A 26171-nucleotide genomic window follows, 5' to 3' on the forward strand; every position below is an offset into this window, starting at 1 on the left:
AGAAAGCCACTCAGTGGCGAGCCCTCGCTACACACTGAGTGCGTGGAATCCATGTGTCTGGGGTCAACTGCAGCCCTAAAATTCTACTGTCCTAACTCCATTATTAGAAGCAAATGCTATGTATTAACTATATATAACACATACTCACAATGAAAAGTAAATAAATGCTGAAATCACAGAATACTTTTAAGGAAGACAAGAGAAACAGAAGTTTGCTGCTTTAAAAAAATGCATTGATGTTACTGTTTTATTCACACTAATTAGAATATATACACAAAAATGTGTATCATATGTTTGCTTTCAAAAAATTCTATGTTCCATGAGAACTATGTAAACAGTGTAAAATGTTTCTACTACATAACAAAAGAAGAAAAATCAGCATTCCCATGTAGTATTAGGAAAATAGTTAAGATAATTTAGAGATATAGTAAAACAAAATGAAATATTACAGAACAGTCTTTTCATGAAGTAGTTTCATGGTCTAGAAGCAATACATTTCATACTTTCAAATACTTTGGTGTAAGTGAAATTAATTAATACAAAGCAGAAAACAAACCAACCATAAAATCTCTAGTTTGGCTCTCACATTAACTGGAACTTCAGCGATGAGGTGACTGCACAGCCACCCTACAAAACCCAAAGGGAACACTCTCCCACGCCCCTCTCCTAGTGGCAACGGGCATGCTGGGAGAGCTTCCGGGGACTTCTGCGCACCTCCTTCCACAGCTATGCTCCAAGCAACAGCTTGAAAGGCTTCATAAAAACTCCGCTTCAACTGGGAGTATAAATGATCTTGGTTACTGCCTCTTAACAAATACAAATGGCCCTATATTAAAGCATCTCAGAACAATTCACATTTAAAGTAGAACATACATTTTTTTAAATCATATTTCTATAGTTTCTCAAGAAATCATACTTGAATAAAAGAACGTACTACAACAACAAATGCAAGTTTAACGGGACCGACAATGGGTTTTGAAGACACAGAAACAGCCGTCTACACGCTACAGACCTCTCTTCGCTGGCATCGCACATCACTTTGACAAGTGTGCCACTAACCGACCTGGGGGACTTTTACCTGCGTCACTCTGCTAATCACGTCTTCTCATCTACACTGTCTACTGTGGTGCCATTTCCACTTTTTTGCTCTGTATGTTTTCTTTGCCACGAATCCCTACATCTGAGAATTACATCTGAGCAACTGTCAATGCATCACTTCGGGCATCCACCACAGGAGCAAACTGGGAATGTCCTCTGAGGATTTTCTCAGCAATGAAATTTATACTGTGACTTTCTGGATAGACAAGAAAGTCTTTAGAAGAGAAAAAGAACCCTTGGTGAACTTCCCAAACTCACGGTAATAACATAATAATGCATTGCTGCTCCCTCCTGAACCGGAAGAACATGCTGTCCAGTGCTGGCGAAGGGCCTCCGAACAGCAAAGGCCGTGAGCGCCTGTCCTCAGACCGGCCCTGGGATGGAAGGGACGAAAGCGCAGCCAGGGGCATGCCGTGAGACTAACTAGCATGGCATCTTCATAACGTAGTGAGTGTAGGAAGTAAAAGAAAGCTTTTGACAGGTTAATCTGGGGCCTTCTGAAGAACAAGAATAGAGAGGAATAAATGAGATGAACATGAAAGAATTCAACAAACTGATCTCTGCTTGAGTGAACCATGTATGGAAGAAATGTATTTTAAATTAGTAACTTTATAGTATCAAGACAGTATTAGGAACTTACATTCTCGCCTAAACTTTACAACAAAGTATACAGAGAAATAAAACAATAAACAGTGAGCAAATTAAGTGTGCATGGTTCTTACTTTTTCGTACTAGGTAATATTAAAATCTGAAGACTGTATGGTTTAGAAGTTTATTCGTTTTGTGGGGAGAACCTCTTAGGGAACTTAAATCATTTCAAAATTCATTTGGAATAATCACCAAGACTATCAGTTACTGATAACTTGGACTGTCAGTCAGTAAAAACTATAAAGTTACAGCAAAACACCACATTTCATTGAATCTAATGCACCATCATTTTGTATACCATGCGAAGAAAAGATGCCCAGGTTAGGAAATCTAAAAGGGGACAGAGGCCTTCACAAAAAGTGAGGACGTTGAATGGCTACAACCTCAATAAAGGGTAAAAAAATAACCCTTCCCATAGAAGGGATGACAAAGACGATTTTATACCTCCTCCTTCATTACGGGAAGAGGGGAAAATTTCCTTGGTATTTGAATTGATAAACCCACCGTGTCCTGCCTGCAAATTTTGTGGTCTAAATTCACAACACCAGCATAGTCCAACAAAATCTCAAGAGAAATTAGCTTAAGTAGACTCAGGTTGGTAGTGCCCCCCAGTGACCGGCCGTAGAAATGCAAACCACGCTGGGAAGAACTCAACTTTCATCCAGGCAACAGCCGATTTTAAGATGCATTCCAATTTTAAAGATGCTAAAATGTGAAAAATACATAATTTGAAGTCAGTGAAATATGGTAGACAGATAAATAAGTCAATAAAAGAGATGCAGAAAAACTAGAAAACAAATATTGGGCATATGCTAAAAAATGCCAAACAATAGCATATTATAAAAACATTAAGTCAGTGACAAAAAGGTACATTACTCAAAATATGGCATAGGCAAAAAAGATTATTTAAGAAAAAAGTTAAATCCCTCTCTAAACCATATTCTTCTAACTATAAAGTCAAATGAAAACACCCATTTAAGAACTTAAAAAAATATCATTAAGTAATAATCTTAAAATTTTGGCCTACATATTTCAAAACCGTGCTCTCTACCCCACCCCCCAAAATATCCGAAGCATTAGCAAAAATAAATGGCAAGTGTCAAACTGGAAAGAAGTACATTTGCAATGGCAAAAGGTCGTTATCCTTAAATATCACAATTATAAATGAGTAAGAAACAAAAATACCCTACCCCATACATCCAGAAAAATGAGCAACGGTCAAGAATAGGCAAACTGACAAAACAATAAACACAAACAGCCAAATAAATACATCCGAAAAAGCTCAATTTCACTAGTAATGAAAATATAAAATAAAATAACGATATAACAATTTCTATCAAGTTGGCAAAGTTTTAAAAAAAGTTATACTCTATGTTGGCAAGGGCGCAGAAAAACTAGCACATACATTGATGATAGATATAAAAACTGAGCCAACCTTTCTGAAATGTCACTTAGCAGTAAATATAAATCAAAGTCTTTTAAAATGTGCAATATGCTTAGAGCTACAATCCTGCTCCTAAGCAATTTATCCCAAGCAGTCAGAAATGTATGCACAACACATGTGAGAATTATTTATAATAGTGAAAACTGGAATCACCTAAACACTCAACAATGTATTTTAGTAAATAAAACAATAAAATGGAATACAATGCAACTATTAAATACCATGTATCACTGAAGCACTGTTTAGACTGTTTAGTAAAAGGATAATGTAAATAACTATCAGCAAGGAGTAGGTTATACAAATTACAGTTTAACAGCCAGTGGAATACTATACTACCATTAAAAAGAACAAGGCAGCTCTTATGATACAGTCTTCTCTCTCCCTGAAATATCTTCTTCCCGAGATATCCACCTGGCACTTAATCCAATGACACTTTATTTGTTAGGGTGTCCTTTGCCACCTGACATACAAAGGCACTGCCTCTCACCCTTACCCTACTGCCCTGTTTATAACTGCCTGACACAACCCAACTGTTTATTCCCTGCCTGTCCTCCCGCAAAGGAAAGAAGGTCCCTGAGGGCAGAGACTTGTGTGGTCCACTGCTGTGAGCCCCGGTGCGAGAACCTGGCACCTGCTACAGCGTTCATCAGATACTGGGTGGACACAGAAAAGTCTCAAAGATACAAACAACGGCAGTCACAGTTTGTCTATGTAGCTATCATTTGCCTTTTAAAAAGGAACAAAAATCGTGTGTGTGTGTGTGTGTGTGTGTGTGTGTGTGTGTGTGTGTGTGTGTGAGAGAGAGAGAGAGAGAGAGAGAGAGAGAGAGAGAGAGAGAGAGAGAGAACATATACTCAGACCATTGATGGCCCCTGGGAAGGAAAACTGGGGAAGAGACAGAGGGAGATCCTTCACTTCTGTCACTTAAAAGCTGAACAAACTCTAAGTATAACTCACTCAGAAAAACCAATAAAAGTTATAAACATACTCACTAATACACACTGTAGGCTGTGGGAAAATTACACAATATATTCTTAAGTGGAAAAAACAGGCTACAAAATAACAAATAATATAAAATACATGAGATTTAGAAAAGCTTAGAAGGATTAACTTCTAACATTTTTAATTGGCAAGATTATAGGTGATTTCTGTTGCGTATTCTTTTCTGTATTTTCTAAGGTTTCTGTATGATGCACTATTATTTTATAATTTTTAAGTGGCTTTTAAACACACAGAGCATTTGCTTAGCAGAGTGACAGCACCCACACGGGACCGTGACACGGTGACACACTGCTCTGCCGCAGGGGTCCCCACTTGGAACAGAGTGCTTTCTCCTGTGACTCCCCGACCTCTTCCCACCGCCGGCCTCTCACTTTTTTCTCTCTCCATCGCTTCCTTCAGTGCCCGTGTCTCTCTCTTCCTGTCTTACCCAGCAACACCTCAATCCTGGTAAAACCAAGTATCTGCATACTCTGAACATCACCGAAGTCGTGGCACATGGCCAGAAAAAAGCCAGGTAATTGTGTTCGCTGTACTCACTTCAAATTTTTGACCAAAATATCAAAGGTGCATCCATTCAAACCTGCCATACAATCCCATCACAACTGGCTGGTAAGTTCCTTTCCCCACTCTCTGAGATGAGCATGTCTCTGCTCCTCTCTCCCATGTCTACCTCAAGCTCTGGGCTGGTGACCTACCCCTCCCACACTCCCGAGAGGAGGCTGAAGTAACCAGAGAAGCCCCTCTTCCCACCACCAATCTCACCCACCCATCCTGCCTTCCTCCAGTACCACGTAAAGATGCATCCTGGCTCCTTTTCCAAGGCTAAACCCTGCAGTCTGCCCTGGCCCCACGCCCATTGCCTTTTCAAGTATTTTCTCCAACAATTATCCCTTTTTGCTCTTGCGTTATCAGTTTCCCCTCAATACTGAATCACTGCAGTTAGTAAACAAATGAACCTTAGCATCATGCAACGTCCCCATCTCACTTCTGTTACCTTCCCAGCACAACTCTTTCCTCCCTGGCCCTTTACCTTGCCTCAGTTCACATTCCCTCTGCTCAAGGTCACTAGTGACGGATGTCCAAGCCCTCTGCAAGACAATGGCAAATTCTTGGTCCTCCTCTCACTGGACCTCTCAGCAGCGTTTGACGTGGTCGCCCTTGCTCTCCTGGACGCAACCTTCTCTCAGCTGCCCTGAGATCACAAAGCCCTGGACTGTCTTTCACGTCACCGGCTCCTCCTTCTCCGCAGAGCCCTTCCTCTCCTCCAACACACTCCTCCTCGGTGGTCTCACCTGGTCTGTGCTTCAAAAGGCAAGTACATGCTGATGATTCTAAAGGTGGCATTTTTAGCTCTGAGCTTTCTTCTGTGCTTCAGACCAACTACTGGCTGAACAAAGCAGACCTACTGATTTCTCATCCCGCACGGCACCCCCAAAACCTTCCAGAAGCCCTCCCTGGAAAAGGTACAACCGTCTACCCAGTTGCTCACATCAAAACCCCAAGAATAATATTCCACAATGAACTTGTAAGTAAATCCTAAACAACTCTACCTCCAAGAGAGATCTGAATTCAACCACCTTTGACCATCCCTACCACTACACCCCTAGTCAGAGTCTGCCTTCCTCCATCCTTACTCAATAGTCCACCCTCCAACCAACACCCAGAGCAGTGTTTCTAAAGTATAAACCAAATCATGTCACTTCTTGAAGACCCCAACGTTCCCATTACACTTAGAGTAAAATGCAACATAACCACGCCCACTGCTTCTGATTCCCCGCCTTCCATCCTCCCCTTCACTTACTACCCTCTGGCTATACTGGCCTGCTTCTGGTCCCTCACACATGACATATCTGTTCCCATCTCATGACCTTTGCAGCTGCTCTTCTTTCTGCTTAAGTTGTTCTTCCCCTTATCTTCAGATGGCCACCCTTCTTCCCATTATTCAAATTTCAATTCAAGTGTCATTAAATCAGCAAGGCCTTTCCCAGAAGCAACCGGGTCACTCTCCACATCTTATTTTACCTTTTATCTGTTGGCATCATTCAATAGATGAACCCTTCCTGTTACAAAACAAAAGTAAACCTCTGTTTAAGGCATTTTGACTTAGGTTCTGTTATCTACAACCAAAGAAATTCCTAGCTGATGTTCCTGAGAATCTATTTTTAAAGAAACTGAAATTAGAAGAACTCAAATTCTATGCAGAATTAGAAGATCATAACTGGTCAGAAATGTACATTGTTTACTAACCCCCTTCCTTTACCGTCTAAAGTTTTAAATAAAAAAGCACTCAGAGGAAACAGAAAAAAGAAGAAATTATGGTCAACTCCATAAACAGGACTTCAGAATGAAGCACTCAGAATTTACATGCACAATAAAAGTAAACTCACACAGTGAGACTGAAGTCCAGTCAATGCTGAGGCTGTTCTGGACTAACGTCCATTGTTCGATAAATTTCTTTAAGCAATAACAAGGCAGTATCTTCAGATTCCCTATCAAAAAAAAAAGTACATTTACTTAAAAGAGAATTAGTAGAAATTAATCTCTGTGCCTAACGGTGGAAAATGCCGCTTTTGTTCCACTCGACCCCACCTAAGAAGGGCAAATGAAATTACAGTAGCGTAATCTCAAAGTTGCCCTTAACACTGGAGACCCCTCAGCTCCAGAACAACCACACCGCAACTCTGCTGAGTGAGGGGATATATGAAAGGATGGCTTTTCTTAGGCCCTCCCTGTCATCCCATTCTGTGAAAGGTATCCCTGCAAAAACAGTGTGCAAGTATCAAAGGCCTTTGGTCAAAGGCAGATGACATACTGCCATCTTGTGAGTAACTCAACTAAATGAGGAAAATACTAATTTTGAACATACAGGTGTTCGAGTTAATACTGCATAACAAATGATAAATCAGCGAAAGAGTCTCACTAAAACAAACACTGCTTCCCGTGCCAGCACCTAAAGGCCATGTCATCCGAGACAAAAATACTTACCAATAGCATAAATGACTCTGGAGAGCGAAAAGATATTCGTTAAAACTCTCTATTGGCTTTTCCTGAAGAACGTAGTCAATGCGGCGGCCTCCGTTTAGCATCCCAACCTTTCCTGAGTAGTCCTCATCCTTGGAAAAATCTGGACTTTCAACCATCTTTTCCGCTAGAATTTAAACCATTTCAATATCAAAGTCAATCACATAATCATTCTCCTTTGACTTTAGCTGACTTACTGGGCTCAGTGAGAACACTGCTTGACACATGCAGCAACCTGGGGAGCTACCAGGCTCACTTCCCATTCCTCCAAAGAGCCAGGGGAAGAGGGGCTGGTTACCCCAGAGAGAGCAGAAAGAGCCAAGGAGTGACAGAGGTTTTGAAGAAAAGGGGTGAGAGAGCATTGTAGGAAAAAGAGAAATAGAATTAGAATCTGAAAGAGTCAACAACATCCCAGCACAATGACCTGACACTGCAGGTAAGTCTGAAACAACACAGTCAGACAGCGGCATCAGAAAAGATAGTTCCTCAGAGCAGGTCTTTCCACTGTCTGAATACACACTGGTTCTCAACTCTCACACTGCACTCTGGCCTTAGGAATCCCAATAAAATTTTAACATTGCAGAGTAAAACCTTTCAGCAACTACCAGGCAGAACCAGGTAGTTGCAAAAGGATGACACGATTTGAAGTACATTTACCATAAAAGATTTTCCTTTCTAGGAAGAGTCTTTACATTTTAACAAAAAAGACTAGAGGACAAACACCATTAAATTATTTATGTGTTATGTTGAAAAATAACATTTGGAACAACTGGAAAAGGACTCAAATATCAAATTTACCTTCAACAACTTGCTTTTCTTCTTCTTCTTTGATTTGATGGGCTACCTTCTCCAATTCTTCTTGTAACTGAGTTGAAGAGGTATGAGCACGAGCAAACTCATTTAATGTCTGCCACGCACTTTTCAGAGAGCTGATAAAACCCTGCTTCAAATCAGATCCCATGCGAGAGAGACTTTCTTTCAACTCTAAAAAGATTAAAACAACACTCTATTAGCCAGTGGGTAAAATTCTGCACCACAAAAATTAAAAATTAACATTATTCTCAAGTAGGTGAAACCACTCAGTCCTCTCTTAAATGTCAGTCCTCTCTTAAATGTCAGGTACATGGAGTACCTCAACCAAACACCTTCAACACGTTAAAATGTTTCAAGGAGTCTTTCATTTTTGTAATGACTAAACTTGATGCAACCAAAACCTATACATTTTCTCTCTCCAAAAAGGAGGAGTTCAATACCATAAAGAAGTAGACACCTGCATGTGATTTTTTCCCTTACTGTAAGTTAAAAAGTAGACCCCAAAAATTAAAAAGATGACTTTTTCTAATCTGTAACAGTGAAATGATTTTGAAAATGTGAAAAGCACAATTTAAACTTCTAATTTAAAAATGAAGAAATGCCTACTCTTTCACCTTTCCTACTTTTGTGTAACAATTCCTATTTGAAATCAAGGCCTTTGCATAACAAATTTCTCATTTTAATTCAAAAGAATTAAATATTTTTTAAAAGCATGATAAAAGCAACAAAAAAATAAAGGAAAGAAAACTTTTAAATAAGAGGGCATGATCACTTTTCCTTCTTTTAAACCTGTGGATAAGTAATATACACCGTTAATAGACATAAGAAAAACTTAAACCCCACTTAGAATTATTATCAATCCATATGTTAAATGACTTTTTTTTTTTAAAAGAACAGTCTGTCTAGTTAGCAAGGAAAATTTTAAAAACCCACTTGACTTGAAAAACATCAAACTTATTTCCTGATGGTTTGGTCAGTTCAAATGTTACTCTGCTTCCCAATTCCCAAAATTTTAATCACATTCTATCAAAATCTATGAGGTCTGTCCAGAAAAAGTCCAACCATTGTTAATACAATGAAAACGGTTAGCAAGACACTGATGAACCTGGCAGCCACGGACAGTGGACTAGTATGCGCATGCATGAACAATGAGGACTTCACTGTAATAGTCAGTGGGGGCGGTAGATGACATTGAGTGAGCATGTGTACTGTGTGGCTGTTGCATTCAAAATGACTGAGCTAGTAAAGCAATGAATCTGCATCAGATTTTTTGTTAAGCTTGAACACTCCCTTGTAGAAATTATTTGGATGATTCAGAAGGCTGCAGCTATGGGCAAGTGGTGATTGGCAACTTCATCACGCCAACATACCCACTCATGCATCCCATCTTGTGCAGTTTCTTGGCGAAACATCACATCACCCAGGTGACTCAGCCCCCGCTACAGCCAAGGTTTGGCACCCAGTGACTTCTGGCTCTTCCCAAAACTAAAATCACCTTTGAAAGGGAAGAGATTTCAGACCATGGATGAAATTCAGGAAAATACAACGGGGCAGCTAATGGCAACTGGGAGAACTATGTGAGGTTGATCCCTACTTTGAAGGGGTCTGAGGCATCACTGTCCTGTGTACAATGTTTCTTGTATCTTGTTCAATAAATGTCTCTATTTTTCATAGTACATGGCTGGATACTTTCTGGACAGATCTCATATGTACCACGTCACTTTATTACCATCTTCCCCTCATTCCTAAATATTTCAGCAATTAGAATGTCATCAAGGATAAAGTCATCAAGGAGAAGGAACTCATGCATAACTCGCTTTATAGCTTTTCCAAATATTTAGTAAGCAAGTTCTAAACACAGTAGGTACTTAACATTAACTCTGTAAGAAAGGAGTTAGTGTTAAAATTTTTGTAATTCATTACAAATGACAGATTAGCAAGAAGGAAACAAGTTCATAATATTTGCTTTTTACCTAAATGAAGCCTTTTTCTGCCTTTGTGATGTGGAATGAGAACAGCTTTTAGGTCCAAGTCTGGAACAATCATAGGTTCTAGTCTGTATGCCACTGGATCAAGCTGTAAATAGAAGAATTAAAATTTATGAGAAGTTAGTTTACTCTGAGTTATATACCTTAGTTGGGCAAAAAACCAAAAACTGGCAAACCAGGTATTTTGATTTTTTTTATACCTATTTAAATATTGGTAATTATAAGAAAACTTTCAAGCTTGTGGGTAAAATAACTGTATTTCCTTGAACAAAAGCTTTTGGGTAGAAAAGATTATTGGAACATATTGTACTGTACCTATTAGGACTGAGAGCTGAGTTGTACAAAATCCAGATCAGAGTAAGTTCCTAAAAGATTAGGATAAAGAGCACAGGTTCTTCATCATCTTCAAAACAGGAAGCTAATTCTGTTCACTCACCGGATGATAAATATTGAAGAATCCTTTACAGGTGGGAAGTCTGTAGTTCTCTTCTATCCGATCCACTCCTCGAATAGTGAGAAACACACCAATTGGAGATCCCAAGGCAAAGAAAATCTCTGGTTCAAAGTCTAATGGGCTGTAAACAACAGAAACCTAGAAAGAACCAAAGGCAGTAAAAGATGATCGTTCCAATAATCATGAGTTGAAAATATCTTAAATGAAAAGTACATTTAATATAGAATATCATAGCTTAGCACAGCCTTCCTCAAACTGTTCAGAACACTTATTAGCCTATAGTTGGGCAAAATCATCTAACACAAAGCCTATTTTATAATAAAGTGTTGAATATCTCATGTAATTTATGTGAAAACACAAAACACAATATCCAGCCCTGGCTGGTGTAGCTCAGTGGATTGAGGACCGGCCTGTGAACCAAAGGGTCTCTGGTTCGATTCCCAGATCAAGGCACATGCCTGGGTTTCGGGCCAGGTCCCCAGTAGGGGGAGTGTGAGAGGCAACCACACAACGATGTTTCTCTTCCTCTCTCTTCCTCCCTTACCCTCTGTCTAAAAATAAATAAAATCTTTAAAAAAAACACACACACAATATCCAGAACACACTGGCTGTTTACCCCTGTGATTGCGTGGCTGCCTGGGAGCTGCACTCACTGCCACCGCCCAGTATCACAAGAGAGTGTCCTATCACATACCACTAGCCCAGGAAAAGACCAAAATTCTAAATTCGAAGTACAGTTTCTAGTGCATGTGTATCACTTCCAAACTATCATAATATTGAACCTGAGTAAGTTGGGGGCTCTCTGTACTAGTGAGGGAGCCAGTCTTACAAACTGCCAGGGAAAATGCAAAGGGCCACAGCCTTTCAAGCAGCAAGTGGCAATAACTACCAACATTTTCATGTGTACATCCTTTGGCCCAGCTAACCTTCTTCTATTTATTTAATTGAAAAAAAAGAATAAAGAATGTGCATAGAAAAACTGGTTTAAAACTGTTCATCACTGGATCGCTTAGAAGACTAAAAAATTTAGTTAATTTTTAGTAAATTTAGTTAACCAAGGGGTTGCCGGTTCAATTCCAGTCAGGGCACATGCCTGGGTTGCAGGCCAGGTCCCCAGTTGGGGGTGTGCAAGAGGCAACCGACTGATGTTTCTTTCCCTCTCTTTCTCCCTCCCTTCCCTTGTCTCTAAAAATAAATAAATAAAAGCTTTTTAAAAAATGAAGTTGTAGAAAATACTTACTGACATGAAATATATTCATAATACAGCTGCCCCTTCAATGTGAGTTTCAACTGCATAGGTCCACTTATACGCAGATTTTTTCAATAAATACTGTAAATGTATGTTCTCTTATGATTTTAACATTTTCTTTTCTCTAGCTTACTTTAAGGACACAATATATAATACACATAACATATAAAATATGTGTTAATCGATAGTTTATATTAACAGTAGGGCTGCCAGTCCACAGCAGGCTATTAGTAATGAAGTTTTGAGGGAGCCAGACTTTCGACCACATGGAAGCCGGTGCTCCAACCCCCAAGAAAAACATTATATTTACTACTTTCCCATTTTTGTTAAAATATATAAGTAAATATATGCTCAAATAAAAGTCTAGAAGGCCTTTTCAAACAGCTAATGGTGGTTAGTTCTAGATAAGGAAATTCTGAGATTATTTTTTAATCTCTATTTGCTTCATCAGTATTTCCTGGCAACGAATGATGCGCACTGTTGCTTTGGTAACAGATCCTACATGCCCACCTCAGCCCACCCACCAAGGAGGTGGCATGTGACCTGAGCTGGGTCAATCAACCAGTTCCCCATTCCCCAGGCAACAAGAATTGGTCCCAAATGGACTTGTGACTTAAACAGGATCAAGTAAAATACCTTCTTGAAATTTCCTAACAGGACCTACTACCAGGGTAGATTCCTTTCCCTTGTGACCATACAGCTGTGGATGAGCTCAAAGCCACTGACCCCCCCCTCCCCCTCCCCCGTGATTCCAGTGTCTTGGAGCACGGCAAGTCCCAGAGAAAGGCACACAGCAAGGGTCCTGGTGACAGGGAGGCCCTGGTTCCACCGATCTCCTCCACCCTGATCCTTCCCAGTGAGGTGAGGGAATACCTGCCTTTATCTGCTAGAGTCTGTTCAAATATGCTCACGTTTTTAAAGAGACATTTTTAAAAGTCAATCTTTATAAATGAATTGGGCTTAAAAGTTTGAACGAGCTATAGCAAACATCCAGTTTCATTTTCTGCCTTCTCGACACCAGTCATGAACTCACTTATGATAATGGAACCTTATTTACAAAAATAAACATACTGAAAGCAACATCCAAAAAACTTGCAGACTTCTAAGCCATTAAAATACAGGCATATCAAAGTATATTACTAAATGTAGAATTATCAACTATTTGATCAATTTTTCAAGGAATTTTTCCTCAAGGAAAGAACTATGAGTACTAAAATCACATAAATTAATAAATACAGCAAGCTTCCCCCACAGGAACTTAAGTACATTCTGAGCATAATTTTCTAACTATTGCCCCTTCTGTTGCCAGTGGCTATGAGAGAATAATGCTATAAAGCTGAGTGGTGAAAAACTGAAATAAAGGCAATTTCAAAAGTTAGATGATTCAATCCCCTATTTTGAACATTATAAAAGAAGTACACAAGTTTTATTAAAATCAGTTTTCTCTACCCCTCCCATAAATGTTGAGTAAATATTTGAAGAACTTGAAGAAATGTGATCATAATAAAGATATGTGACTCCAACACAAAATATGCAGCCCTAGTCATACACGACCTTACCTGTCCGGTGCCGACCTCAAAAGACTCATAATCAACGTGCACAGAAGAGACGTAAGCACCGACTGGAAGTTTCCTCTTAGACTCAGAGGGAACAGACGCCACTTCTTTGGGTTTCTGAGCACTTTCCTCTTGTCCTTTTGTTGAAGCTGCCATCATCGCCTTCTTTTCTGAGGCTGCTTTTTTCTGTTCCTATGAAATACCAAAATTTCGTAACATAACCTTGAGGAAAAAAGTTCACTTATGAGTTATCACCATGAAACATGCTCTCTCAATGTTAAGGAATGACTAGTAATTTCTTAAGCACAACAATGATATTGTGGCCTTAGAGAAATGTCCCTTTTAGAGATGCATCCTAAATATTTATGAAAGTGCCATTATGTCTACAATTTCCTTTAAAATTCTTAAGAAAAAAAGATTGAGGCAATGAAAAAAATACAGCAAAATAGCTATAATTCAATCTAAACATTATCATTATACTGTTCGTGATACTTTCCCACATAAAGTTTTAATAATAGAAAGTTTGAAAATGTCAATTTCTTCCTTTAAGATCTAAACTTTAGACAGATAAGTTTAGAAATACTATATAACTTTAAAATGGTACTTCTATAAAGATGCGTAACTTGTCCCTTCGATAGCTCCGCTGGTAGAGCAGAGGACTGCAGTTGATTTCCAAGACGTGTAACTCGGGAGAGATTTCTTCACTGGACATTATGTCTGCATGGAGCCACTGACAAGTTTTCCTCAAAAGCATTTGGGGAGGGATGAAGAAGCGCTCTGCGTCCTGTTCACACAACAGACTAACTGCTCAGACATGAAGGAATGATTCCACAATTTGGTAAATCTCAAAAAGGGTATTTTGAGTAAAAGAAGCCAAATACAAGAGTACGTACAGTGTTCATTCTATGTATATAGAACAGGCAAAACCTGCAATAGTGGCAGAAATCAAAATAGTAGTTGTATGGCAGGAGGAGCTGACCAGAAGGAAGCATGAGTAACAGAAATGTTCTATTTCTTATTTTAGGTTGTGATTACAAAGGTGCAAAAATTGTCAAAACTTATTGCCACAAATACTTAAGATCAAATTATCTCCACATTTCAATAGGCAAACAAGAGCTTCGGGAGCATTATGGAACAGGTGTATCAAAGAATGAGATGAAATCCGCTCACACTGGCTTGTCATCATTCCGACACAGCAGCAACAATGCCAGGGGGTGTGAACAGCTGTCAAGGTGGACTTGGCCACTCCCCACAAGCACGTGTTACAGTGATCCTCAATCCCCAGGCTGCGAATGACTGCGTAAGCCTCTGTTTAAAGTTACTGAAAATGCCTAAACAAAACAGCTGGCTAAATCAGTCTCGTCTATCAATGAATTCCAAATACCCTATTCTGCTGTGTATAAAGCACACCCACATTTTTGTGCGTATTATGCACAGGATTATTATACCCACGGTATGTAATCATTATACCCATGTGTAAGGCATATCCTTATTTCCCCCTCAAAAATCTGGGCAAAAAAAAGTACGCATTATACACAGCAAAATGCAGTACTAGGAAATCAGGAAGAGTCCAATTGGTTAATTCAACAAGCAATTCAGAAAAAAGAAAACTCTCAAGAAAACTCTCTGCCAGCCAGCTTAGAACTGATTCCACAATTAATGTTTTGGAAGGTTTATCTCTGCCCTTTGAAGGCAGCACAGGACTAACTCTGAAACCCAAAACAAAGAACGTGTCCAGGCTTCTTCAGTTTAAATTTGCTTTCTGCTCCAGTAGTATGTCCCATTACATTTTCAAAACTTACTCCAAAATGCTAAGAGAGCTGTCTGAATAGATCATAAATTGCCCCGTTGCAAACTGGTTTGTCTCCCCCAGACTCATGCAATGATTATAAAAACAACATACACATACTTGACTATCAATATCCCAACATTAAAAACTCCTTTTCAAATGGAAATCACTAAGATAGTTTACAAAGGGGGGAAAAAGCACTCAGACTACAAATACTTGATGTCCATATTATAAAATAATTGGCTAATTTTGGTCCCATTATTTCAGTTCCATTAAATCAATAGGACACACCATATTATCTAATTACTGATCTGGCAGCACCTTGTTATCTATAAAAAACAAAGAGCAATCAATAGCAACACGGCTGAGAAAATATCATGGTTCATCCAGAGGCAATTACTTCTGAATTAAAAAAATAAGGCCACTTTTTTTATTTCTACTCCTTTCAAAATATTTTTATAATGCCATAGGTTATATATGTAAGCAACTATAGTATATAAACCAGACTCCTTCCACAAGTTTTCCATGAACTATAAAATACTTTTCTACTGTTTTTTCTTCTACTGCAGAATAAAGTCAAGGATATGCTACAGGACCTGAAAACAGCTTCTCATTTCTTGTTTTTGTTTTTGCAAGCTTGTGCTTCACACAGAGAAAATGTTCATGGAAAAACCAGGAAGGAGTCAGTATGTTTAAAAATGCGTTTACTATAGAAACATCTGGTCAGAGCTAAAATTTTATAATGAGTTTATAGCACATATTTTAAAATTTTTAAAGGTCTAAAGTGAACATTCGGATTTAGACTAAACAGGTGATTTGATGCTAAATCGTAACTGGTGGTAGAATTGATAAGCAGGTCAGCATTTCATGATGTTCATTTAAAAGCATCATGACCTTCACGGCCATAAAAACATGTTTGAGACTCACTCCCTCACAAGAGAAAATCCAAACTTCCGCACCTGCCATGTGGGCCCTCAGGACCCTCTCCCCTACCCTACTCTCAGCTCACCTTCAGTTCTAGCTGCAGGCCCACACCCAGAAGGGCAAGTCCTACCCCTCCCTCAAGCTCAAGCACCAACATCGTGGGGAGGTTTTCTCTTACCAACCCAGTCCCTTCTCCCCTGGCCAGAACTGCCGCCCTCACCTGGCTCTGACAGCCTGGACAGCACTCTGTTACAGAACTGATGTGTCATCATTTGTGGTCAAATCTCTCCCTCTAACTAGACACAATATCCCAGTTCGTCTCCACATTCCAAGAATTGAGCACTGTGCCTGACCCCAAAGATACATTTATAGAATGCTAATTAACTCAATTGCTTAAGCTAATCACAACAAATCAGTCCTATCACCACAGACATATTACATAAGTGGCATATGTTAAGTTTCAAAGAAGTAGCACAAATAAAAGCAGCACCGAAGTTCAAAAATGGCCCAGCTGGTGTGGCTCAGTGGATTGAGTGCCAGCCTATGAATCAAAGGGTCGCTGGTTCGATTCCTGGTCAGGGCGCATGAGCTAAGATTTATTGGGTATTAATCTTCATATGCATTACTTCATCCTCACTCTATAAGGAAGGTATTATCATTCCCATTTTAGGAATAAAGGAAACCAAGAAATAGAAAAGGTAACAAATTTCTCATGAATACATAGTTAGTAAGTGGTTGAACTGGGCATTAAGATAATCAACTCATCAATCTGTCCAGGATTTACCCAGTTTTTGTACTAGGAAATTCCCATTATACAAATAAAAAGTCCTTTTCCAAGGGAATTCTAAATCCCAAGGAAACTGGGTGATCAGTTACCCTAACTGGAATTTAAATCCAGTTCTGGCAGACTCCAAAGTCTGAGCCTCCATCAGTCCCACAGCTGTGTCCTGGGGCAGGGGCACATTAGCTGGCCCAACCGTGACGGTATTAACGAAACCTTCCAAAATATACACAGACTAGTCACAGATGAGTAGTTTTCTCTTCTTTGGGGGGGCAGAGATGAACTTTACCAGTTTGATCGCTTTATGTTTTACAAAGTTAGCAATCTTCTTTCTGGGTCCCAGAGGTATTCCCATTTCCTTCAGATCATCAACTGTACACATAAGCTTAAAAAGAAAACAAACAAGCACGTCAATTAGTCTACTGACAGAATTGAAATTGAAAAAAAATTATGAAAAGAAACTACACATCTAAAGCAATCTAAGATCCAGCCCCCTTTTTTTTTTGACAGTTAATATTTTTTTGTTTTTAAATCACGGATTAATTTAGAATGTAAAATCTTAGCCCTCCACATCCAAATCATTGTATTAATTTTTTAACAAAAAATACATGCATGTTGTACAAAATTCAAAAGCTACTGTAAAGCCAAAGTTTTGAAGTCTCTCCCCTCCAGTCCTACCCCAACCACCCAACCCAGCTCTCAGTAGCAGTTGCTGGTGATTTGCTCTCCTTCAAGAGAGATATACATACACAGCATCTACATGCTTGTGTGTGTGTGTGTGTGTGTGTGTGTGTGTGTGTGTGGCCGACCTACTACGCAAACAGGGCTGAACTTTTGGTCTTTTCACATGACGTGCCTAAGAGATTATTCTCACTGGAATCTCTGACACTGCTCATTCATTCAACAGCTACACGGTACCCCATTACATAGATGCACCATAAATAAGCTCACTAGTGCCCTACTAGTGGACACAAAAGGTGTTTCCAAGGTTTTGCTAGTGTGAACAGTGCAGTATCCTTGTGCACTTCTTGAGTGAATATTTCTTTACAGGAAATATTCCTGGCAGTGAATATGCTGGGACATAAGAGTATTTTTTATATTTTAAATGGTATTGCCAAGCTTCCCTCCAGAGAGATTTACACTGTTACCAACAATGCATAACAGTGCCTACTTCCCCTCATACTAGCCGCGCAGTGTAATGAGTAGGGTGAAAGTGGGTCTGTAGTTATTCCTATGGAAAGTAAACAATAATTAATAAATAACAAAAATAAACTCTGTATTTCACATACTCACAAACTGTAAACTTACTTTTTCTCCCACACTGTATTAAAGAACTCTTTATTTCTGCTAAACTGATAGGTTAAAAAAAAATCTCACTGCACTTTAATTTGCATTTCTCCTGAGATTTAGTATAGGAAGCCACATTATTTTCTTTTCTACATATCCTCTGTTCCTATTCTTTGCCTATTTTCCTATTGTGTTGATGTCTCTGTATAACTAAGTTGTAGAAGCTTTGAAGAGTAAGGAGATAAGCCATTTGTATGCAATGTGTATTCCAAATAGTCTCTTAATCCATCACTGGCCTTTAGATGTTGTTCACGGCCTCTCCTGCTATACAGTGTTTGTTCTTTTATGGTTTCTCAGTTTTGTGTTACTTAGAACAATCTCCTCAGATTTTTTTTTTTTTTCAAGTTCTCCCGTGTTTTTCAACTTTTTAAACATTTAAGTCTCTGCCTTATCTGGAATATATTACGATGTAAGAGTATAAGAGTGTTTAAGTCATTCTTAATTTTTAATTTATACACATGAAAAATAACTTTATACAAAAATGTATCAAACTAGCATCGTTACCAGAGATTCCATATCAATCTTTTCCTTTTCAAAAGTGCTAACGTATTCAGAGAGGCTGAGTGCTGCCAGAGTTTCTTGCAAAGTTAGGACTTCTTCCTTTTCCACATCAAGGTCATAGGACTCATCCAAGGTCAGCTTTGGCTCCTCATGCATCTTTCAAAAAGAGTTGGAGAAACATTACGAAGCTCAGAAAAAGTCCCATAAAATGTCTCATCTAGAGAAACTGTAAAATCATTCCGCTCTATAAATAAATCACAATTTCTAGTAGTTTATCATCCAAAGTTTTATATATTCTGAAAAAGCATGTAAATTTTAAAAGTCATTCATGTTCCCATTTCTTACAGCAACATCAAGCTATATGGTTCCATTTCACTTGTAAACCTCAGTGTATTTTGATATATAGCAATAGTTTGGATTTTTGGAAAACTGTTCAGCTCCAACTCCAATCTAAATGTTAATTGAGCCATACCTGCTTCTCCTGAAAATGCGGCTGCTTCACAGCTCCATTAGCAATAGCAAAAGGCCTTGGAGACTCTGTTGAAGCCAAATCTTTTTGATTGCACAGGATGTCAAACAATATTAAAGAACCTAAAAAAAAAGAGAACATTTTGCTTTATAATGCTCTAGGTGCTTTTTATAACACGAAATACATCCTCCTACTTTTTCTCAAAGTCCCTAGGCAGAAGTCACACAAAAATTAGATGTTAATCAAATATTCTTGTTTTACCAAACAGCAGAATAAATTAAAATATAAAGTCTTCCTAGGTAACATGAAAGGTGCATAGCAAAGGCAGAATCTAAACTCAAAGCATTCACTTCTACTCTTTATTAAACTTAAAATCGATTATTCTAAATCTTGCACTAACAATGCCATCCACACTGAAAGCAGTGATGACTCAAGAAATATTTTGTTTAAAATGTGGATATTTGACAGTTTTACCTAAACTGTGACCAGCAACAGAGATCCCTCCTTTGAAGTCTGGGTTCCGACTCATAAAGAGTGCATGCAGACGGTTTATCTCCATTCCCACTTTTTCCACAATCTTCTGACAGTAGGTGGGGCTATTGTAAAATAGAATATCCAGCAAGGTTTCATTGGTAAAGTGACGAAACCGACCAATACTTGGTAAAGTGATTTTCTTAATATTCCTGTTCAGAAAGAAAAAAAAAGTATATTGTCAGTAGCTACCTTAAACCTATGAATTTTTTAAAGTTTAGTTTTTGAATCCTGAAAATACACTGCATAAAAAATCCCACAGACTAATTATAAGCTGATTTGTAGACAGAATTATAAATAAATCAAGATGTAGCAAAAAAGTTGCTATTTGTGCCTTTAACTGTACTATGAATTTTGGGATTCTCTGAAGAGTTATCATATAAAATAAGGCTTACAAAAAGATTTCTGTTTTTAAAGAAAGCCTATAGTTTCATTTGTCTTCCAATTTATTGGAAATCAGGATGACAAAAACTGTGGGTGGGAAGGACAACAGAGAAAGTATCAGGAAGAAAGGAGCTTAAAGGAATGAAAATCCTTCCTGATTTGAGAATGGCCATAGTAAAGTTCAAAAACATCCACAGAAGAAGAAAACACCCTCATAACAGGACCCAGCAGGAATAGAATGCTGTTTGCAGGAACGGGTTTACTAAATCACGTGCTCTGAAACATAATGACATTTACCAAAATTCAGGTGTTATTAACCCTGTATCCTAGCATAAATATCACCTCAACTTTTTTTTAAAAATTACCTGCTCTGGCTGGTGTGGCTCAGTGGACTGAGTGCCAGCCTGCTAACCAAAAGGTCACCAGTCTGATTCCCAGTCAGGGCACATGCCTGGACTGCAGGACAGGTCCCCAGTTGGAGGTGTGTGAGAAGCAACCAATTGATGTTTCTCTTCCTATCTTTCTTCCCCTCTTCCCCTCTCTCTAAAGGTAAATACATAAGATCTTCTTTAAAAAAAGTTTTTAAAAAATTACCTAAATCTGTGGTTCTCAGTTAGGAGCACTCAAAATTGAGTGAGAGCATTCTTAGTTGTCACAGTGCCTGGTTGAGTGCTATGGGCATTCAGTGGCATTTAGACTAAAGACACTAAATGGCATACAACACACACGAAACAACCCGACATGACAAAGAAATGTCCTGGCAAAAGAGACCCACTGAGAAACAATCGTCTACCTCAGTGGTTCTCAACTAGGAGTGGTTTTACCCCCAGGGTACATTTAGCAATGACTAAACCCATCTTCTGGCAGTTCCTTTGTGGGAAGGAACATGCTACCACTATCTAGTGAGTAGAGGCCAGAGATGCTGCCAAACACAGACAATGTACAGGACAGCCCCTAGCCAAGCCCCTAAACATCAGCATTTTAAAACCAGAGTAAATTTCCTAGATTCTCTTAAATATTTATAGTAAGAAGATATGCATACGCATGTGCTTGCCTATACATGTGTGCATGTACACACACACAGAAAAGCAGCATATAAACGTAACCAGTATTTAATCACATGTCAGAGCAAGTGTAAATTTAAAATTAAACAGTACATTTGTTAAAGCCATAATAAACTATTTCATGTTATGGTTTAAATTTTGAATCTAAGTTTGAATAATTTGAAGAACAAGTTACCAAAACCCACAAACCTGTCAACACCTGTGGCATCCCCACCCAACGCGCTATGCCAGTGGACTGGAAGGAACTCCACTCTGCTGATTTTCCGATCTTCTAAAGATTTCTTGAAATGTGTCTGCAGCAATTTGAGTGAAACCACCCTAAAATCATCCACTTCAAAAAAATATCAAGGAAAACAACAACTTATATTAATTAAATTCTCCTAGCTTAAAAAGTAGTTAGCAATTATCTCAACTATATCAGTATTTTTTCTAACAAACTTTTCAAGAATAAAAAAATAAATAAACCTAAGATTTAGTAAGTTTTTTTAACCTTTTCATTACTTTAGAGGCATGTCAATGACTACAAAACATTAGTTTAACTATCACAAACTTGCTCTGGGTTGTGTGGCTCAGTGGATTGAGCTCAGGCCTCTGAACTAAAGGGTCACCGGTTCGACTCCCAGTCAGGCACATGCCTGGGATGCAGTTTCGGCGCTCAGTCAGGAAGCATATAAGAGGCAATCGATCAATGTTTCTCGAATAGATATTTCTCTCTCTTTCTCCCTCCCTTCCGCCCTCTAAAATCAATAAGCATGTCCTTAGGTGAGGATAAAAATAAATAAATAAATAATGCAACACAATACAACACATGCAAGATATTTGGCACATACTAAGTATTCAATAAATATGAAATATTATACAGACATAAGAATAAAGCTTCAGATTTTTCTAGCCACGATGGAGGCGTAGGTAGATATGCTTTGCTTCCTCACAATACCAGAAGGATAACAACCAATTTAAAAACAAAAAACAACCAGAAAATTGAACTGTAAGGAAGTCTGACAACCAAGGGGTTAAAGAAGAAACATTCATCCAGACCAGTAGGAGGGGTGGAGACAGGCAACCAGGGGGGAGAGGATGTGCAGCAGGTTGGTGGCTGGCAGACCGGGCAGTCCTGCATTCACGTGCAGATAAGCCAGGAGGAAAAACTGAGGAGCAAGACAGACCTCACAACTCAGGGTTCCAATGTGGGGAAATAAAGCCTCAAAACCTCTGGCTGTAACAACTATGGGGGTTGAGGTGGCAGGAGAAACTGCCAGTCTCCCAGGAGAGTCCGCTGGGGAGGGTCCACAGGGCCCTAGAACATACAAAAGCCCACCACCTGGGAATCAGCACCAGGGCAGCACCAGGAAGGGCACAATTCACTTGTGAGAAATAGGGGAAGTGACTGAAAGCAGGTGAGAGCTGAGCAGGCAGCACTGTTCCCTCTGACCCCTCCCCCACATACAGCAAAGAAGGTTGCCCCACCCTGGTGAATACCTAAGGCTCCCCGCCTTACAATGTAAAGGTATGCCAAGACAAAGAAATATGGTCCAAATGAAAGAACGGATCAAAACTCCAGAAAAAGAACTAAGTGACAAGAAGATAACAAGCTATCAGATGCAGAGTTCAAAACATTTGTAATCAGGTTGCTCACAGAAATGATTGAGTTCAGTCACAAAATGAAGGAAGAAATGAAGGCTATACAAAGTAAAATAAAGAAAAATATACAGTGAACCCACAGTGAAGGGAAGGAAACCAGGATTCTAATCAATAATCTGGAACAAAAGGAAGAAATAAACATTCAACCAGAACACAATGAAGAAACAAGAATTCAAAAAAATGAGGAGAGGCTCAGGAACCTCTGGGACAACTTTGAACCTTACAGCATCTTAATCATAGGGGTGCCAGAAGAAGAGGAAGAGCAAGAAATTAAAAACTTACTTGAAAAAAAAAGAAGGAAAACTTCCCCAATCTGGTGAAGGAAACAGACATGCAAGTCCAGGAAGCTCAGAGATTCCCAAAGAATATGGACCCAAAGAGGAACACACCAAAACACATCATAATTAAATCTGCCAAAGATTAAAGATAAGGAGAGAATCTTAAAAGCAGCAAGAGAAAGGGAGACAGTTAACATACAAAGGAGTTCCCACAAGACTGTCAGCTGATTTCTCAAAAGAAATCTTGCAGGCAAGAAGGGGCTGGAAAGAAGTATACAAAGTCATGACCTCCATCCAAGATGACTCTATCCAACAAAGCTATCACTTAGAATGGAAGGGCAGATAAAGTGCTTCCCAGATAAGGTCAAGTTAAAGGACTTCATCCTCACCAAGCCCTTATTATATGAAATGTTAAAAGGACTTATCTAAGAAAAAGATCAAAACTATGAACAGTAAAATGAAAACAAACTCACAACTATCAACAGTTGAATCTTAAAAAAAAAAAACAAAACCCACAAACTAAGCAAACAAGTAGAACAGGAACAGAATCACAGGAATGGAGATCACATGGAGGGTTATCAGTGGGAAGGGGGTAGAGGGAAAATGGAGACAAAGGTACAGGGAATAAGAAAGATAATTGGTAGATACAAAATAAACAAGGGGATGTTAAGTATAGTATAGGAAAAGGAGAAGCCAAAGAACTTATATGTACGACCCAAAGACATGAACTAAGGGGAGGAAATGCTGGAGGGAGGGAATTACAGGGTAGAGGGGAATAAAGGGGAGAAAAAATGGGACAACTCTAATAGCATAATCAATAAAATATTCTTTAAAAAAATCTTCAAGAATTTCTGTAAACCACACAGATTCACACTTCCATTAAACAATTCCTCATCACTAATTCACTATAAATCAATTTAATATACAGGTGTTCCTAGTTGCTAGAAGCGCCCAAACAGAGGCTACAAGAAAGGCTCAATTATTTCCAAGATCCCATCTAATTCTTCACAGTCTAGATTTTTATGAGTTATACGTGTCATAAAAACAAATCAAGTACAAATTAATATTCCCAGTGATCATATAAATCACCTCTTACAGTCCCTCAGCTGGAAGCCATTTTAAAAATGAACATTTAGAAATCCCTCTATCAGCTCTCAAATCATTCCACGGAAGTAAAATGACTAATACTTACCACATTCAATAATGCTTCTGAAGCGCAAGTCACACACAGGTCCAATGCCATGCACCATGAACACCAAATGGTCAACCTGAGGCATTTCCCCTACAAAAGAAATACACACACACACACACACACAAGCTAGAAAAGTGTTTGGGTTTTCTTAATTGAACAGCAATATTCAGATTTCCCTTTTGTCGTCACAAAGTTCCCCAAAAATTCATGATCCTTCCAACCTAATGAGCCTCGTTATCCTCTATCAAATTAGAAGAACAAAACTGAAAGTCTGTCTCAGCAAATAGCAGTAAGCTGGACCAAGGAGCGGAGGAAGCAGGCTGTCTCTGGCCCCAGAAGTTATCAGCAAATGGTGACCAGCAGGTTTGTACCTATAGAGGCTCCATAACCTTGTGATTTCTTCAGAACTCCACAGGGCACTGAACCCCATATGGAGAAGCAATTTGCCAGTATAAAACTTTAAAATATTTTTCCCAAATCCCTTTCTTTGATTTGTTATATTCATATATATTATATATAAGAACATCGCCCAAGTTAAATCTACTATTTTATTGTGGTTATTCATTCAGATTCATAATATGAGTATATTCATTTTGTAATTTCATAAGACAATGAAATAAATTTAAAGTATATAATTGTCAAAATAAAATCCATACTTTGAATAGTATAATAGGAGAAACCAAAGGACAAACACTGGAGCATGGCTAACGGTCCAAATCCTGGTCACTGCCTATTTTTATAAATAAAGTTTTATTGAAACACGGCTACGCCCATTTGTTTACATAGCCTACAGATGCATCCACACTGCAACAGCAGAGCTGAATAGATGCAACAGAATCCATACAGCCTGCAAAGCCTAAAATATTTATAATTTAGCCTTTACAGAAAACATTCGCCACGCTGGCACTAAAGTAAGAAAAACAAACTGAGGCATGACAAAACAAGCCCAAAGCCACAGCGAAAAGCCTAGTTTCAACCAGCAAAATATTTCTTTACAACCATACATATTTTAGAACCTGCTTTACATGATTTGTATATCTTTACAGAATCTAAATGAAGAAACAAGGTAATAAAAATGTTTAAAAGATACGTGCCAACCTGGCTGATTTCTGCATACTATGGCAGGTAATCCTAATAACTGCTTCTTTATGTCCTTTCTAAAAAATTATGCTAAAATAGAGAAGTCTAGAAATGACATTGGTCCTAAACAAATTATACACACCATTGGGAATTTCATCAAGGTTATCATCAATTCCACGCTTTACAACCCTGGGCCTAGTTTGTCCATCTTGTGTGGTCCCCCATTCATCTGGCACTGATGAAGGCTGGAACTGAACAATAACCTTCAAGATACAACAGAAGGATTATGACAGGTCTCACTACCAAATTCATTTCCACTATGGGCTAAATATGTATTTCAATACATAATAAAGTACCTTCATAGTATGGATAACTTATACACCAAGTACTACTACTGTTCCCCCAAAACCAATCTGTAACAGTCCTGACAGTGTTCAGTAACCATTAAAACTAAGCAAATCAATACCATTATTTCCAATACTAATGTTAGAAAATAATACAACTAAATCAGAAGTAATACTCCTGGATTTAGAAATGTAATATAAACATCCAAGTTTACACATGAGAAATTAAGAAAAAGTTACCTGCAACAGGAGTCTATTGACAACTGCTTTTTCACTGCCAAAAACTGATTTACTTACCACTTTTTAGGAAGACATACATTCATTTTTTAAAATACTTTAGTTATTTTTAGAGAGAGGGAAAGGGAGGGAGAAAGAGAAACACCACTTTGTGGTTGCCTCTCACGCGCCCCCTACTGGTGAACCTGTCTGCAACCCAGGGATGTGCCCTGACTGGGAACTGAACCAGCGATCCTTTGGTTTGCAGGCCAGCGCTCAATCCACTGAGCCACACCAGCCAGGGCAGGAAGACATATATTTTGTTAAATCCAACTGTATTAAATTAAACCTGATGTC

General features: G+C 38.7%; 1 protein-coding gene across 2 annotated transcripts in view; it reads right to left on the reverse strand.

Annotated features, from left to right (window-relative positions):
• Positions 1 to 1584: 1584 nt before the first annotated feature.
• SEC23IP (SEC23 interacting protein) overlaps positions 1585 to 26171 on the reverse strand; it is a 34892-nt gene continuing 10305 nt past the window's right edge. The window contains exons 6-20 of one of the 2 annotated variants that reach the window (XR_002974375.4): positions 25397 to 25517; positions 24175 to 24264; positions 21253 to 21394; positions 19559 to 19767; positions 19088 to 19206; positions 18619 to 18771; positions 17057 to 17152; positions 13277 to 13465; positions 10451 to 10606; positions 10000 to 10102; positions 8012 to 8197; positions 7178 to 7340; positions 6580 to 6681; positions 6215 to 6252; positions 1585 to 2451 (exon numbers count right to left, since the gene is read on the reverse strand). Coding sequence is in view for 1 of the 2 variants with exons in the window: in XM_024555538.4 (XP_024411306.2) it covers positions 6600 to 6681; positions 7178 to 7340; positions 8012 to 8197; positions 10000 to 10102; positions 10451 to 10606; positions 13277 to 13465; positions 17057 to 17152; positions 18619 to 18771; positions 19088 to 19206; positions 19559 to 19767; positions 21253 to 21394; positions 24175 to 24264; positions 25397 to 25517 (1809 nt within the window). In the remaining variant the exon portion in view is untranslated. The remainder of the gene's footprint in view (positions 2452 to 6214; positions 6253 to 6579; positions 6682 to 7177; positions 7341 to 8011; positions 8198 to 9999; positions 10103 to 10450; positions 10607 to 13276; positions 13466 to 17056; positions 17153 to 18618; positions 18772 to 19087; positions 19207 to 19558; positions 19768 to 21252; positions 21395 to 24174; positions 24265 to 25396; positions 25518 to 26171) is intronic. The other variant, XM_024555538.4, reaches the window with a different exon arrangement.

The sequence above is a fragment of the Desmodus rotundus genome, chromosome 4, assembly GCF_022682495.2.
Source record: "Desmodus rotundus isolate HL8 chromosome 4, HLdesRot8A.1, whole genome shotgun sequence".
Taxonomy (NCBI): domain Eukaryota; kingdom Metazoa; phylum Chordata; class Mammalia; order Chiroptera; family Phyllostomidae; genus Desmodus; species Desmodus rotundus.